This window comes from Astatotilapia calliptera, chromosome 4 (assembly GCF_900246225.1).
Source record: "Astatotilapia calliptera chromosome 4, fAstCal1.2, whole genome shotgun sequence".
In the NCBI taxonomy this organism is placed as follows: domain Eukaryota; kingdom Metazoa; phylum Chordata; class Actinopteri; order Cichliformes; family Cichlidae; genus Astatotilapia; species Astatotilapia calliptera.
This window is the reverse complement of record NC_039305.1, coordinates 3371256-3385720: the sequence shown is the minus strand read 5'-3', so window position 1 is coordinate 3385720 and position 14465 is coordinate 3371256. Positions and strand designations below refer to the sequence as shown.

The window sequence follows — 14465 nt, the reverse complement described above, 5'->3', positions numbered from 1 at the left end:
CATCCGATTTTCTACCGGCCCAAAGATAACATCGGAGGGAATGCTAGACCCACTTTTCTTGATTTCTTGGTATAAATAGCCCCCCGCTTTTTATTGATGAAGAACAGGTCTGCTGTTTATAGAGATTTACTTTGCTATTAGCTGTGCTTCTCCTAACCCCACCTAAAGCCCACTTGGAGAATCACTGGTGCGGTGATTATGCCATGGAATTGATTTGTGTTTTACACTTTTATACTCCCGTACTGACGACTGGGACATGTAGGAATAGGATACAGCATCAGTTCATCATTTGTGGACCAGATTTACTTAAGTAACAACATTGAGGCTGATCTCATAACCTGATCTTTAGAAAATCCTTCTCAAAAAAACAGTTAATTGACTTTTAATTAAAAGTTTTGAGAGAGAGACTTCAGGTTTTCGAAGTGGCTTCGGTGTGTAGCCCACAAACACAAGCCCGGTCCAGCCTGTTTATTCCAGCTACAGAAAGAGCATCTGCTTAGTACGACTGGGAAGCTGTGTAGGGTTGCACCCTAACATTTACACACTTGGCTTTGGCAACAAAGCAGCCATTGCTGTGGCAACCTCCGCCGGTCATTAAGCATAATTTGTCTGGTATCCCTGTGTTCAAAATGCACAAAAGAGGGTGAGTAAAGCCAGCATGAGGTTGTCTTCTGAGCTGTCATGTGGAAGGTGGTGAGGGCCCCATGCAGGGCAGACAGCGACAGAGAGGCTGGCCGAGCTCCCACAGGACCGCTTGGGGACAGAGGCAACCCGAGAGGGATGCCCCCCACCTTTCCCTCCAAATCCCACCTACAGTCACTGCACCACCACCCCCTCCCTGCAGCCGTGCATCTGACGGTTAAAACAACAGCCCCTGTGGTCAGCCAAGCTCCATATCTCCTACTGGATTTACGCATATTTCCCACCTCCCTTTTCTTACCCGTCTAATGCTTCGGCTCCATCCCCTTGTACCCAGGAATTATATTCCTTCTGCACTTCCTTCTGTAGTCAGGGCTCTTCTGCTGTTCTAGAAAAAAGGGCTTCTGCTGACAAGAAAAACTGTTGTCAGAAGCACTTCTTTGCTATTTGAATTGAAATGCCAGAAATATTCTCCAATGTTCCTGTGCAACATGAAAGGACAGTATGGTTGAAGATCACTGCAGGAACTACAGGTGCTTCATAGTTCTAACATTCAGAGTTAGTATCCCTTTTTTCCCATTTCTGAATAGCAGTAATCATTGTGAGAAGACTTATTCAATCTTCATTTTTAGCCCCACTGCTTCTTAACAAAAGCATTTTTGTGTGCTGTGATTGGTCTAAATGTAAGTCTACTTTGGATTTATCAAACGTGCATGAAGCACCAGTAACTCCCAGTGAAATGAAACTTATAACAGCATGTAGCCACGTAATCAGCAGCTCTTAAATTGGCCTAAAAATGGAGGACATTAAACTGCAGTAAGCTTCGGGATTTACCTGTGATAGTGTAACATAAAAATCGATAAACAGAGAAGAAAGGCAGAGAGAAAATCACAGGTACAAACAGGATGAAAGACAAAAGACCACAGCATAAAGTAAAGCTCAAATGCCAACAGTTGGACTTTCTGGAGCAGAACCGTTTGGACTGAAATGAATTTGCATTTCTGAAAAGGTAGATGCATTTGGAAACAGCTGTGAGGCTAACACAAACGTCTCTCTCCTTCCTCGCTTCCGTTGACATGTAACTATCGTGTGACGGCGCTTTCCTGGCCTCTCGCCTACTGCGTGCAGAGATGGGCTCCATCCTGCTGTGGGCCTGAACGGGATAAGAGAGTGCAGGAAGTGTTTTCATAGATGCACCAACATTTTTTGGTAGGAGTGGTCTTAAATCGTTGGTGGGTCAGAAAATGTTAAGCGCCTACTGCAGTGAACCTCTACAGTGATTCCCATAAATACATGTATGGATGGATGGGAGATGGATGTAATCTCCGAATAAAAAGAAATTAAGCGTATCCTAAAATTTCATTCAACTGTCACTTATAACTGTGTTTGAGCCAAACACTGAGTTTCAGAGAGGTTTTTTTCTTCTCTTGGCTTTCATTGATGTCAGAATAGGTCACCTCTAAATGTATTCCATTAAAGTTTTCAAGGTAGGCCAGTTTGAAGTCGATGGTGTTGTAACTCCAGAGTTTGATACAAACTTTCACCTGCAGGAGAAAGCTGCTTGTGTCGTGAACGACTGAAGTGACAAAGCAAACAACCTCTGTCGTAAAACCATAAACCAATCATCATAAAACACATTCAGCACAGGCTGTAAAACATCTTTCGTTCTTTTTTTGCCTTGCTCTGTGTAGTTTGACTACTTGGGATGATTTAAACTGTTAACAAAGCCTGAAAGAGGATCGTGAACTAGTCTGAAAATAGCCTTCTGGGTAAGACCAAGCTCATTCCAACCCTGCTCAATAATGAAAGTCAGCCCTGAAAAGGAGGACAAAAAGTGACTCTCACTCCTTGATGTCCACGTCTCAGATGAAGGCAACAATACTGTCACTTTTGTGGAACTGAGTGGACGTCTGGGGGTGTGAATAGGAGGTGGTGTGAGGAGCTGCCGCAGGCAGTAAAGTGATTACAGGTCTCTTCCTATAAAGCCCACAGATCTGCCTGACGGTTCAGTTCAGCAGCAGCATAAACAGACCATGAAGTACTTTCCATTAAATACTTGTTTCTTTATTTAGTTTGATATTCTAATTCAAAGATTCTAAAATAACTGAGCCCCCAAATAATACCTGGGCTATTTCTAGGTTATTATTATTCGACTTTACTTTGAAAACGGGTGCAACGATTTATTAAAATGTGCAAACAAAAATGAAATGTATATGAAACGGTATACAATATGTACAGTATGTGCACAGCTCAAATGAGCGCCTTTATTCTGCAACACAGCCTGAACGCTCCTAAGCTTCTTTGAGTAATGTTTCGTTAAAAACAAAGATGTTGTCCGTTCATATTTCATCGATTTTGAGAACATCTCCAACACTGAAATCCAGCACCAAACCGTGACCGAGCCTCCACCGTGTTTTACAGGTCAAACCCATCACTGCATCAGACCCAGTCACTGATTTTCAGGCGTGTTCTTGTGTAATTTTGCATAACTTTGGCTTCTTTACACCCATCCATCCACTGAGACCAGTTTTGATGATGCTTCAGTGAACAGATGGGAGTAAATGAAGCTCCAAGTGCGTCTTTCAGGTTCTGCATTAGATCTTTGCTGGACTATGGCTCTGAGATACTTTAGATATGTGAGATAACTGAGAGTTTTTTGGTTTGTTGACAAGATTTCTTTGCTCTTTCAGCATCACGCTGTTTGTGCAGAAATAGTGTTTCATGCTGTCAAACTGTGATATATTTGGCAGTTTTTGTATATTTAACTAATGAAGGGGATTCAATTATGTGTTTTTGCAACAGGCTGCTAACACCGTGCTTAAAAATACAGTTTAAAATATGTTCTTCAAGCCTTCTGTTATGTGTGAATACAACACTAGCTCAGTCTTTGCGTTGGCTGCTTTTTACAGCTCCGTGTTAAATGACAAAAATTCCTCTGAAAATGATCAGGTACAAGGACCGGACTGAGAATGAGTGAAAAAGCAGCTGATGTCCGTGGAAAACTGAAAGACCTTCAGGAAACCTAGAGTAGTCCTTGCACAGTACTGGGAAAACTCTTGAAATTCAGTTAATAACAATAATTTTAATGCCTAGGTTTAGTTTTTTAATGCTAGAATGAAATCATTACAGCCTTCATGACTGACACAAAGTGACACAGAGCAGCTACTGAGATGAAATTGAGCTATGAAGTCATGTGTTTGACGCCCATCGCTCTGCGGCGCTGGACCGCCGGCCAGCGAAAGTGACTGCCTGTCTACTCGCCTGCTTTGCCTCTCGGTTGTTTGACACGTTGAAGCCACATGGAGGAACGCTGACCCTCTGGCCCGGATCTGCTGCCGCTGCTGTGCGAGCTGTGGAGGTGAGTTGGGAAGCTCCTGGGTGGCAGGGCAACGCGCGGGGCCTCCCTGGCTGGCGCCTGTAATTTTACCTTCCCATTCATCAGCCAGAGATATTAATAATAACAGCACATCTGGATTCACTTTACTGTCTCATGTTAACCCTTTCTACAGCGCTGCTTCTGGGCTCAGCCCCAAACCCCCCACTCCAACTAAAGACCCATTGCTCTTGCTGTCAGTCTTCGTTTCTCTGTCTCATCTACAGCTGCAGTTTCCTTTTTCAGCTTCACACAAAGCCGTCTCCCTCACCTGAAACGCTGTGTGCTAGCACCAGTTTTCCCTCCAGTTTTTCAGAAGAATTTGCATTCGATTTTTACAAAATTTTAGGTACATGCTTTTAGATGTAAATGTATAGATATGCATTTTATACTGCACAAAAAAACCACTATAGCTGTGATGATGCTCTGCAGTACTAACAATGAACTCTGCTGCAGCCTATTTCCATTAAAACTGGACTCTGCAAGACTTTACTGTCAAAGAAACCCTCACAAGTCAAAGCATTTGTTTACACAGTTACCATCCTACCCATTTTGCATCGTGTGTTACTTAAGTGACCAACTGTGGTTGGAACCTGAAGTTCCCATAGCTGCAGTTTCTCCGATGGCCTCTAGGGGCTGGTTTCAGAAACGACTCCATTCCAGCCTCACTGGTTACAATGTCTAACACTAGAGCCAAAATAAATATGTTTAGGGCCTGGTGCAAAAGCATTTATGGTTTCATAAAAACTGCAAGGGTGTAAAGAGCTTCATGTTACACACCATTTTTAACTGCACTGTGGCTGAAAGATTTTAAGGTGTGTGGCATGGCTGGTTTGTCTGGCAGGTGTAGATCTGTGGATCATGTTTGTGGTGTTTGGAGCATTTTTAATCCTGCTGCACAGTTAATTATTAGAACCGATTACCCATGAAGAAAATTTAAATTGTGATTAGTTTTATGTTTTGTATGTTACTTAGCACTAAGCATCTGTGTTGTGACCTATACGGTCTCTGGATGCCGCTTGCTAATGTTACAGTAGCTGATGTCTTGGTATTCCAGCCCTTTTGTCAGAATTTGCTCATTTCTGGCCAAAGAGAAACAAAGGTTGCGATGGCCGTCGAACATTTCAGTCATTGTTACTTGTTCAATGCACTGAACTGAGATTAAGACCCAACTTAGAGTTTTGTAGAGTGAACGATGTCGCCTACATAAGCGGCCCGTGTCGTTGCTGGCATTTTTGCTTGTGCTGGTGATTATGTGTTAATAACCATTTAAAAATATGTGATTACAACAAAAAGGAGCAACAAAAAATGCCAGGAGTGTTTTCTTTCCTGGCTTTTTTTCCACAGCTTTTTGCTGTGATCAGTTTCATTTTCAGGGACGAGCATATTTGTCCCACAAGCTTTTCCCTTCACATCTATTCCGGTTCAGCAATGTCCCTCCTGGAATTTGCTGATGTTTGTGAGGATTGTATGTGATACTGTGTTGAGAGGACAATTGTTATATTTTCTCACTGATAAATCCCCAAAAACTGCTGTGGAAAAATGCACAGGAGGGATAATGGGTACTGACCAGGTCGGTCAGCAAAGTTGCGAGCTGTATCAACACATTTCCCGGGGAATCCACGACATAGATGCCCCACTGAAGCGTGAATCCCCAGTAAACCCCAATATAGGATTTTTGTTAAGGATCAGTTTGATTGTAGCAATGTCCAGTCATTAAAAAAAGCACTGTAGTTTGTTTCATTTGCACATGAGATAATTTATTTAATGGTTGCCCAAGCCGTTAGCCGTTGCCCGAGTACTGCTCCTGCTATAACTCTGTATGCACAAGTGTGTATAGACACCTCTGCACGGAGGCCGAGTAAATCACCATGCTGAGCTGTCTATAGGTGGAGCCAGGGTCCTGCGACTGGCCGCCAGGCTTGGCTCCGCGCCCGTCGCCTGAGCCTCCTGCTGGTGGCAACAGGTGACAGAGGTCTGCTGTGTGTAGAGCTGACAGCCCCCTCACAACGCATAGAAACACTTGCTTCATTACCAGACCCTCCCCCCTCTCCTAAGTGTAGAGGGAGCGCGACTGGGAGACGGACGAGGGCAGAGTGAGGCTTTACTGCTGTTTCTGTGGCACTAAATACGAGTTTGAGAGGAGGCAAAAGCTCAGTGTGCATCACTCATCTGCTCATGAGTCAACACTCATGATGTCACACGCTGCCGTGCCAGTCTCACACACAACTATACTGTATTACCAATTTTCGTATAAAAGGCCTTATTTATTAAAAAAAGGGGAGAGTCGGCTCTTTTTCCATGCAGTGGACTGAGCCGTACCTCCCAGAGAGTCCCGACTGTTAAACCATCGTGCCACAAACAACCTGCTAAAAACACTTATTTCTCCCATACAGAAATAAACACTGGCCAATTAGTGTTCTTATTTTTGGACCTGTATTAGCTGCCAGAGGAGTTGAAAATATAACCAACCAGACGTGGCCTGACACGGACGACTGCAGTGCCGCTCGTCCTCCGTCTCCACGCGGACGTCCAGGAGCTGCTTTAGCTATCGGGCCTGTGCGTCGGCCTCCAGGATAGTTTACGTCTCTGAAATGAATCCTCGCGGTGGGAACAATAGCGCCACTATTATCCAGCACAGAGAGGGATGAATTCACTGGAGGACAGGTCATCTTGATTTATGAAGTGTGAATTAGGAGCTGAGAGTTTGAGACCGAGGTGGGGTTGTTGGGGGGCGCAAGGGGGCTGCATGGTACAAACAGCCGTCTGTGTTGTAGAGGCTGGAGACACCACAACCCCTCTTCTCCCCACCACCACTACCACTACTATTACTACTACTACTACTACTACTACTACAGTCTGACTCTTGGCCTGTTTGCTCTTTCAAAGAAGAAATGGCCTCAGCCTTGGCTTAAAATGATCTGCAGAAATGTGTCCAGATCGCCACGTGGAGATCGGCGCACCGACTCCGCCTGGGTGCTGAAATAAACTAAATGTCCTTCTGGCTGCAGAGGACGCCTGCTGTGTCTCTGCGCCTGTCGTCAGGCTTCATTTATATCACTCGGCAGGTTGATGGAGTACTGTATCATCCATCAAGAGCGCGAGTATTTACTTTGATTCCAGAAAAATAAAGGCTGATCTAAAACTGCTGGCACTGGTGCTTCCTTAAAGGGACAGTTCACTCTAAAATCTGCATGGTCTGCATGCTTTTTATCCATCTTGATTCGCTTTGGTGTGACTTCCCCAGTTTTGGCGACACTGTGCTGGAAATGTGTCTCCCTTCTGGTGATGTTTAAAGTGACTGAAAGAAAAAGCATTCAAAAATGCCAAATGTATGTGCAGAAGGAAGTCTACAAGCTCACGGCACATCTATGGAAGCCCATTTCGCCACTAAAAACAAAAAGTATCCATAACTTGAAATTTTGAGTTATTTTCTTGAAATTTTGAGTTAACAACTCGAAATTTCGAGTTGGCTCTGCCAATCGGTAATCTACGTGATTGATGTCATTTTCTTGTTACCCGGAAGGATACAGTGCGGAGGAATGCGCACTCAAAACCGGATCGCAACAAACCGGCGCTTTCGAGAGTACGTTTGCTGATAGTAACGCCATGTGATTCAGCTAATAGCTCAAGGATTTCATCATTTGTGAAGCTAGCTGTAGTTTAGCTGTAGCATTTGTAGCTGAGGGCTTCAGCTTCCGGGTAACAAGGAAATGACATCATTCACGTAGATTACTGATTGGCAGTGCTAACTCAAAATTTCAAGAAATTAAGTCAAAATTTCGAGAAAATAACTCTAAATTTCGAGTTATGGATACATTTTTTTGTTTGTTTGTTTGTTTTTTAGTGGCGGAAATGGGCTTCCATACATATCAGTGATATCCTCTTCAACTTTAAAGTCAGCTAGCTGCACGCTTCCTTTGGGTGGCAGATGTAATTGAGTGGAAGGTTATAATAACAGTTCCAGTGAAGCTGTTCACAGTATTTTTGTTTTGTTTTTATAATATATTTTTTGTTGGTCACGACTGCTCAATGACGACATCGCTGCTCAGTTTTTCAGATACTTGTTGTTTGGGTGCTTTGAGCATCATTTAATGAGGCAAAGCTGCAGTTCTTCTCGCATTATTAAATAAACTTGATTTTATGGTCATCCGTCGTCTTCTGACCAGTCCAAGACCGAAGAGATCCGGCTTTTATTGTAAGAGCAGGAACCATTATTTATGTCTACATCTGCAGGAAAATGGTTTGACTGCAAGAAAGATTGTTCTCAGAGTTATAAAGTGGAGCAGATGCTTTCCTCCTAGTGCTGCTGAGATGTGGTGATTCCAGAGGAACAGATGCACGTGTTTGGATGAACGTTATCAGACGGCTGCACCAAAGTTTATAACACTCAGCTCTGGAAAACTGTCACAAGAGCCATTATTTTCTGTCTAGTTGCTACAAGCACCAGATAAACTGCACAAATACGGCATTCACATTTACACTAGAGAGGTATTTGTGCTCGCTCACATGGGACCGACCACTGCGGCACCACGCTGGACGACAGCTTGTTGCTTTATGGCACAAGCCGAGCTAATCTCGGCCTGAGAAAACATTTCCTGTTTGTCCTGCGTGCTTATGCGTCATAATGTAGGTTTCTGATATGATAAGACTATATTTAATATTTAAATTCAGACCTCGACAAATGTTTCTTTTCCCAAATGACAATTCAGAATACTGTAAAAAATTATAAAAGCTGCAGGACAAATGGATGTGCAAAGTAAGCCAACGATTCTGGGGGAAAAAAGTTAAAATAAGCCATAGTTCAAGATTTACGAGCAAAAACGTAAAAATACTTGTTACAGCGCCACAGGCCGACCCGTCAGAGTAATACCTGTCAGCTGTCCCTTTGCTGCTGAGCTGAGATGTTGTTTTTCATCTTAATGGCACCGATTAACTCGACTCTCGGTCCTCCATACGCCTGAATACACAATCAGTCGTCTGAGTAATTACTCAGCACTTTGTTCAGAGTTTTGTTTTAACGACTTTGTTCGCACGCAGAGTTTTCTGTCTGTGAAAACTTTATTGAGGACTGGAGTGAACACACTCTCACCAGCCTTCAACCTGTGGGAAAAATTAGCTAAATGCTAATTGGGTAATTATACCGCTTGTTTAAATCCACAGATGTTTCACAGCGTGAGCGCATTCTCCACAGCCTGAAGATGATTCATTTGAATAACGTGTTGTTTGATTTGGATAATGATATTCTCGGTTGTAGAGTCAATAATTCCACCTCGTGTCAAACTGTGATTGTTAACGAATATCCTCTTATTTTATTAACAGACTAAAATGAAATTTTCACCGTGGATTTTTTTTAAAGACACTCTGTTAAGCTGAACGTCGCGACAAAAATGTTATCAGGCTGCTGAACGGCAGCTATCAGCCACTATCTCTTCCATCAGGCACAGGGCTGAACTGGTCTGAATGTGGGTTTTAACACTGCTGTGAATAGCCGGGTAACTCGAGCTGTAAAATTCTTTAATGGAACATTAATAGTGTGGCATGAAAAAATGCAGTGTGCCATCAGACTGATGATCAGTGGTCTGAAGGAGCAATTAATTTAAATTAAGCTCACAGCAGGAGTGATTATGGCAACTAGGTGCTGTTGGATTGCAGAGGAATGGAAAAAGTGCTAAACAAACAAGCAATTTGCACACCTCCCAAGTGCCAGAGCAAACAGAATAGCACCCACTCCGTGTCTGTGTGTATTCAGCTTGGCAATGCAGCCTCAATCAGCACAAGGTGTGAAACAACGTGCTGAGGGAGATAAAGTGTGTGAAAGGTGCTTTGTGTTGTCTGTGTGACACTGTAAGCTTTACCTGAAGACAGGACGAGGAGCCTCGAACGCCCGCTTGCCTGGCTGATATTTTTCCAAAGTAGACTTTTCCAAATATGTCAGATTTTTTTTCTGCTCTGCTTTTGCAGGGATGAAAGCTGAATCTTAATCTTCAAGTCCCTTCTGTTGTGTTTCTACCCGAGCATGACTTTTCTTGGTAGCACTGCTGAATGTGGCTGCCAGAACACAGAAGTCTGCTTTTCCTCACTAAATGAGAAATCAGCAGGGAATGGTACAGTGACCTGTGATCAGCTCAAACGTGGAGATTCATTTTTAATGTAAATCCTTAAGCGCAGGTTTAAAAGTCAAGGACCAGACCCTGCATTTAAAAAATAAAAATACAGGTAATTAGATGGGCCAGTTTATTAGCCGGGGAGTAAAAAGTGTTTGGTTAACTTAGGGATAGAAAAAAAGTCAGTTAAGCAGGCGTCTGTCTCATGTAGGCTGACTTTATAAGGAGGAATAATTCACTATCAAAATGTCCCTGTGGTAAAACAGTAGGAAGGGATTAGAAGAAACCAAAACAACTCTGCGTTAAATGAGCCTGGCAATCCACATGACACTTAATGAGAACCATATTTGCACTTCACTCGAGCGGCCCCATTACAAACAGAATATTCCAGTGTGTGTCAAATATTATTCCTTAAAAGAATGAACATGTCAATTCCAATTTAACATTTCCCTAAGTGTGTAAAAAAGTATTGCGAGTGAGTTTGAACGCATTGCTTTAATTCTCCAAAAGAAAATGTGCAATTGAGCATTTCTATTTTCTATTTTTTATTAGACTGCACGTTAAATTCTGCGATTTCTTGATATCTGATGCTTGGTGCTGTTTGCATGCGTGCAGAGTTTAGTCTGCACTGTCCCGCATGTGAATGCGCTGGATTGAGCAGATCTGTCAAGTGTGTTTAGGAGCGATGGTTTATGATACGTGCTGGTCAGATGAAAAATATAAGGGGTGACATTTTCCAGACTTTTCACCATCATTTGACCATAAACTAAATGAGTCGTGTGCTCAAGTGCTTGTGTGAATTAGCTCATTCAAATTGAAACAGAGATGCATTTATCTTAAGCGGATGGTTTATGGCTGATGTAGCAGCTGGCTAAGTTCTTCCATTAAATTATTTTTCAAAGAATGATTCTCTGAGCATGAGTTTAGACAGGTTCACAAATTGTGATACTTTCCATGGCTGCCGCTTAGCGAGCGTTGTTTATTTGGGAGCTAATTTGGCTGGCTTTATTGAGAGGCTCGCTGTGGCGCTGGTACAGGCAGAAATATTGTCCCACTTGAGCTGGACACATGCAGTAAATACACTGCAAAAAGTGTAGTTAACAGGCCATTTCATCTGATATTCAGGCTGTAAATCACGCTTTTCTTCAAGCAAGCAAAAGGTTGAGCTGGATTTGATGTGATTTTGTTTGTTTCCTGTGCAGTGTGTTTCATACAATCTGTCATTCAACTGAATGTGTGTGTATATTTTTTTCCTGCGATTTAAGATTGTTAAAATAATCTTGACAGCATTTTGCCAGTCCTTCATCAGATATGTGCACACATCACTATTAAACTTAAGGTGGTCTTTCTTATTCGCACGAGTCCATCAGATGGAAATATTCAAGACATTTTCATAAAATCATCATTTTATTGTTGAATTTGTGTGTTCCAATATGTTTGCACAGCAACAAGTCTTTAATGAATAGCCACAGTGTTGCTTATTGTAAATTTATTAGGAACTGAGAAGTCTAACATTTGGTTTGAGGTTCGGTTCATTTAAGCTGTGCCAGTAAGTGTATTACACGCCCTAAATAAAACAAATCATTCTGACGGCACATAACCGGCTTTTTTTTAATTGTTATTGTCATTAATATTGATTGGCTAAAACTCGCACTAGGTGAAAACAGATCAGTTTTGGGATCCTATAATATGCATTTCTAATGGTGGAATCTAAATTTTCTTTGTGTGTCCTGAAACTTTACAGTGTGAAATATTTTATATTTCTAATCCAGCCAGCAGTGTAAAAAAAATAGTGTTCACATCCTCCAGCTAAATAAATGTTGATGTAGTTTGTTACATTTGACTGATTTTTGATGCATTAACATGTATGTATGTCTGTATTACTTGCTGTTACAAATTAAAGTTGATCTAATAAATGACATGTCAAAATGCTTTGTATTATATTTTTTCTTTCTTTGTATTACTGCTGTTAATAAGCAATACAAATATAGCTTTTAACTTCATGGTGTAAATAATAAACATTAACAAAACTGTTTGTGTAATAAAACTTTCTCTGAGGTGTTTAAGTAAAGTTGTCGTTACTAGTTTGTATTTTTTCATGAGGTGTTCTGGGAGCCTGCTGCAGAGGCTCGCAGCAGAAGGATTCACCAGATGACCAACACCCCTGATGAATGAAAGCCTGGTTTAAGAAAGTCTGGAAAACCGACAGGGGGCGTCTCCTCTCCCTCCGTCCCCCGCCTCCCCCTCCGGCACCCTCCTCCAGTGTGGTGGAAGAAGGAGGTATTGGGGATCTCCTCCTAGACAACAAACCCACATTCAAAGAGGGGCACACGAATTACATCACGCTCCGTGCGGAGGATATAACGGAGGTTGCGAGTTACGCTCAGCGCTTTTCTGCAGAGGACACAAGTGGAGCATCATGCCGAGCAGAGGCGCGCGAAGCTCGAGGACGCATGATCTGATCTTTGCCTTTAGAAGTCGTTTCCACTAATGCTTCGTGGAACAATCTTTTATTTCTATCGCGGATTTTTATCATGGGAATCTGAATATTAAGGGACTCTAGAGGCCCACGTTTGGATACGGCTCACGCGTAATTGCGCACAAGTGGACAATAAGCAGCTCCGTGTGCGTGAGGATCTCATCGATGAACATGGATCAGTCTCACCAGTGTATTGCCATGTATCTGCTGGTGCTGTCTCTCGGACTTGTGATGGATAGAGGGATTTGTCAGCACTACTACCTTCTCCGTCCCATCCCGAGTGACAGTCTGCCGCTGGTGGAATTAAAAGAGGACCCGGATCCTGTCTTTGACCCCAAGGAGCGAGATCTTAACGAGACTGAATTAAAGAGCATCCTGGGAGACTTTGACACTCGTTTTTTGTCCGTGTTACAGCCCACGGAGGACAAATTCACCGGGAACGATGAGCTCGACGACTTCGAGATCCAAAAGCCGGGGGGAGTACTCCCGAAAGAAATCCGAGCGGTGGATTTTGACATCCAGTTCGGCAAGAAGCACAAGCCCAGCAAGAAACTGAAGCGGCGCCTGCAGCAGTGGCTGTGGGCCTACTCATTCTGCCCGGTCGTGTACACCTGGACCGACCTGGGGAACAGATTCTGGCCGCGGTTTGTGCGAGTGGGCAGCTGCCTGAGCAAACGGTCTTGTTCTGTTCCGGAGGGGATGGTGTGCAAACCTGCGAACTCTACCCACCTGACGATACTGAGATGGAGATGCGTGCAGAGGAAGGGGGGGCTAAAGTGCGCCTGGATACCGGTGCAGTACCCGATCATTACAGACTGCAAATGCTCCTGTTCGAGTTAAAACACAAGACTCTGAAGATAAATTATAAGCTCAGTATTTTTTTTTCCAAATCTCTTTCACGTGCACTACCGAGTGTAGGAATGTATTTTCTGTATATGCGGTGCCACGCAGTTATATAACTCCATGTACAAAATCAGTATTATTTGTAACCAGAGTCTACTTTATTTGTGGAGAATATTGGTTATATATTTTGTATTTATGGAGCGATAGAGCCACGTAAGGACTTGCTGTTTTCAAAACGCGGACGCAGCGAATCGACCTCAGAGTTAAACGTGGATTATTGATACAGTTTTGTGTCAGTGACTTGTTGTTATCCTGTAAATTTAAGGAAATGTGCTATTTATTCTTTATATTCGTACAATAAAACGACACTGAAATGATTTAAACATGATTTTCCTTTACTTCTTATCACTTTTATACCCAATCTGAGCGATTACACATTAAGTCACCTGCCACATTACGCACAGCCTGTAGTTCCCACGCTAAAACCATTTTACGCATCGTGTTCTTATTACAGTTATGGTGGCTGGCCTTCCCTGTCTTACAGCTTATTTCATAACAGTACATAATTATAGAACCAGACGGAGATTTGGCTATAAAACTACTCATTATTGGGGGGAAACGTTTCTCATGGTATCATATTGGTCTTATCAGTAGTCAATTATCACTTTCTGATTTATATACAACAGGTCACTGGTTCTCTTCAGTTAGCCAGAACTATCTTATCAGTGCTAAGGCTGTCAGTCACACATCGGGTCCTTTACAAGCTGATTATAGAAGAAGTCTCACATGTCTCACTTTCTTTCATCTGCACAAGCCCTCCTCCTCATTTTCAGCCCAGCAGGAGATTTGCTGGAGAATCAGAGGCTGATACTACATGACTGTTAATAAGCTGACACCATTAAAATCTGGATAAAGTATTTTCTTCATAGTGCAGTTTGTTCATTAAAGGTCTGATGTCTCCTGGGTAAATACTGAGCGTGCAAAAGAGCTAAACATACAAAAAAGCTCAACTTTCTTTACAGTT

The 14465-nt window shown here is 42.7% G+C and overlaps 1 protein-coding gene across 1 annotated transcript in view; it reads left to right on the top strand.

Annotated features, from left to right (window-relative positions):
• Window positions 1-13818, top strand: part of nog1 (noggin 1) — a 42756-nt gene extending 28938 nt beyond the window's left edge. The window contains exon 2 of the mRNA XM_026164011.1: window positions 12223-13818. Within this exon, the coding sequence (XP_026019796.1) occupies window positions 12764-13438 (675 nt within the window). The 5' untranslated portion in view covers window positions 12223-12763 and the 3' untranslated portion in view covers window positions 13439-13818. The remainder of the gene's footprint in view (window positions 1-12222) is intronic.
• Window positions 13819-14465: the final 647 nt, after the last annotated feature.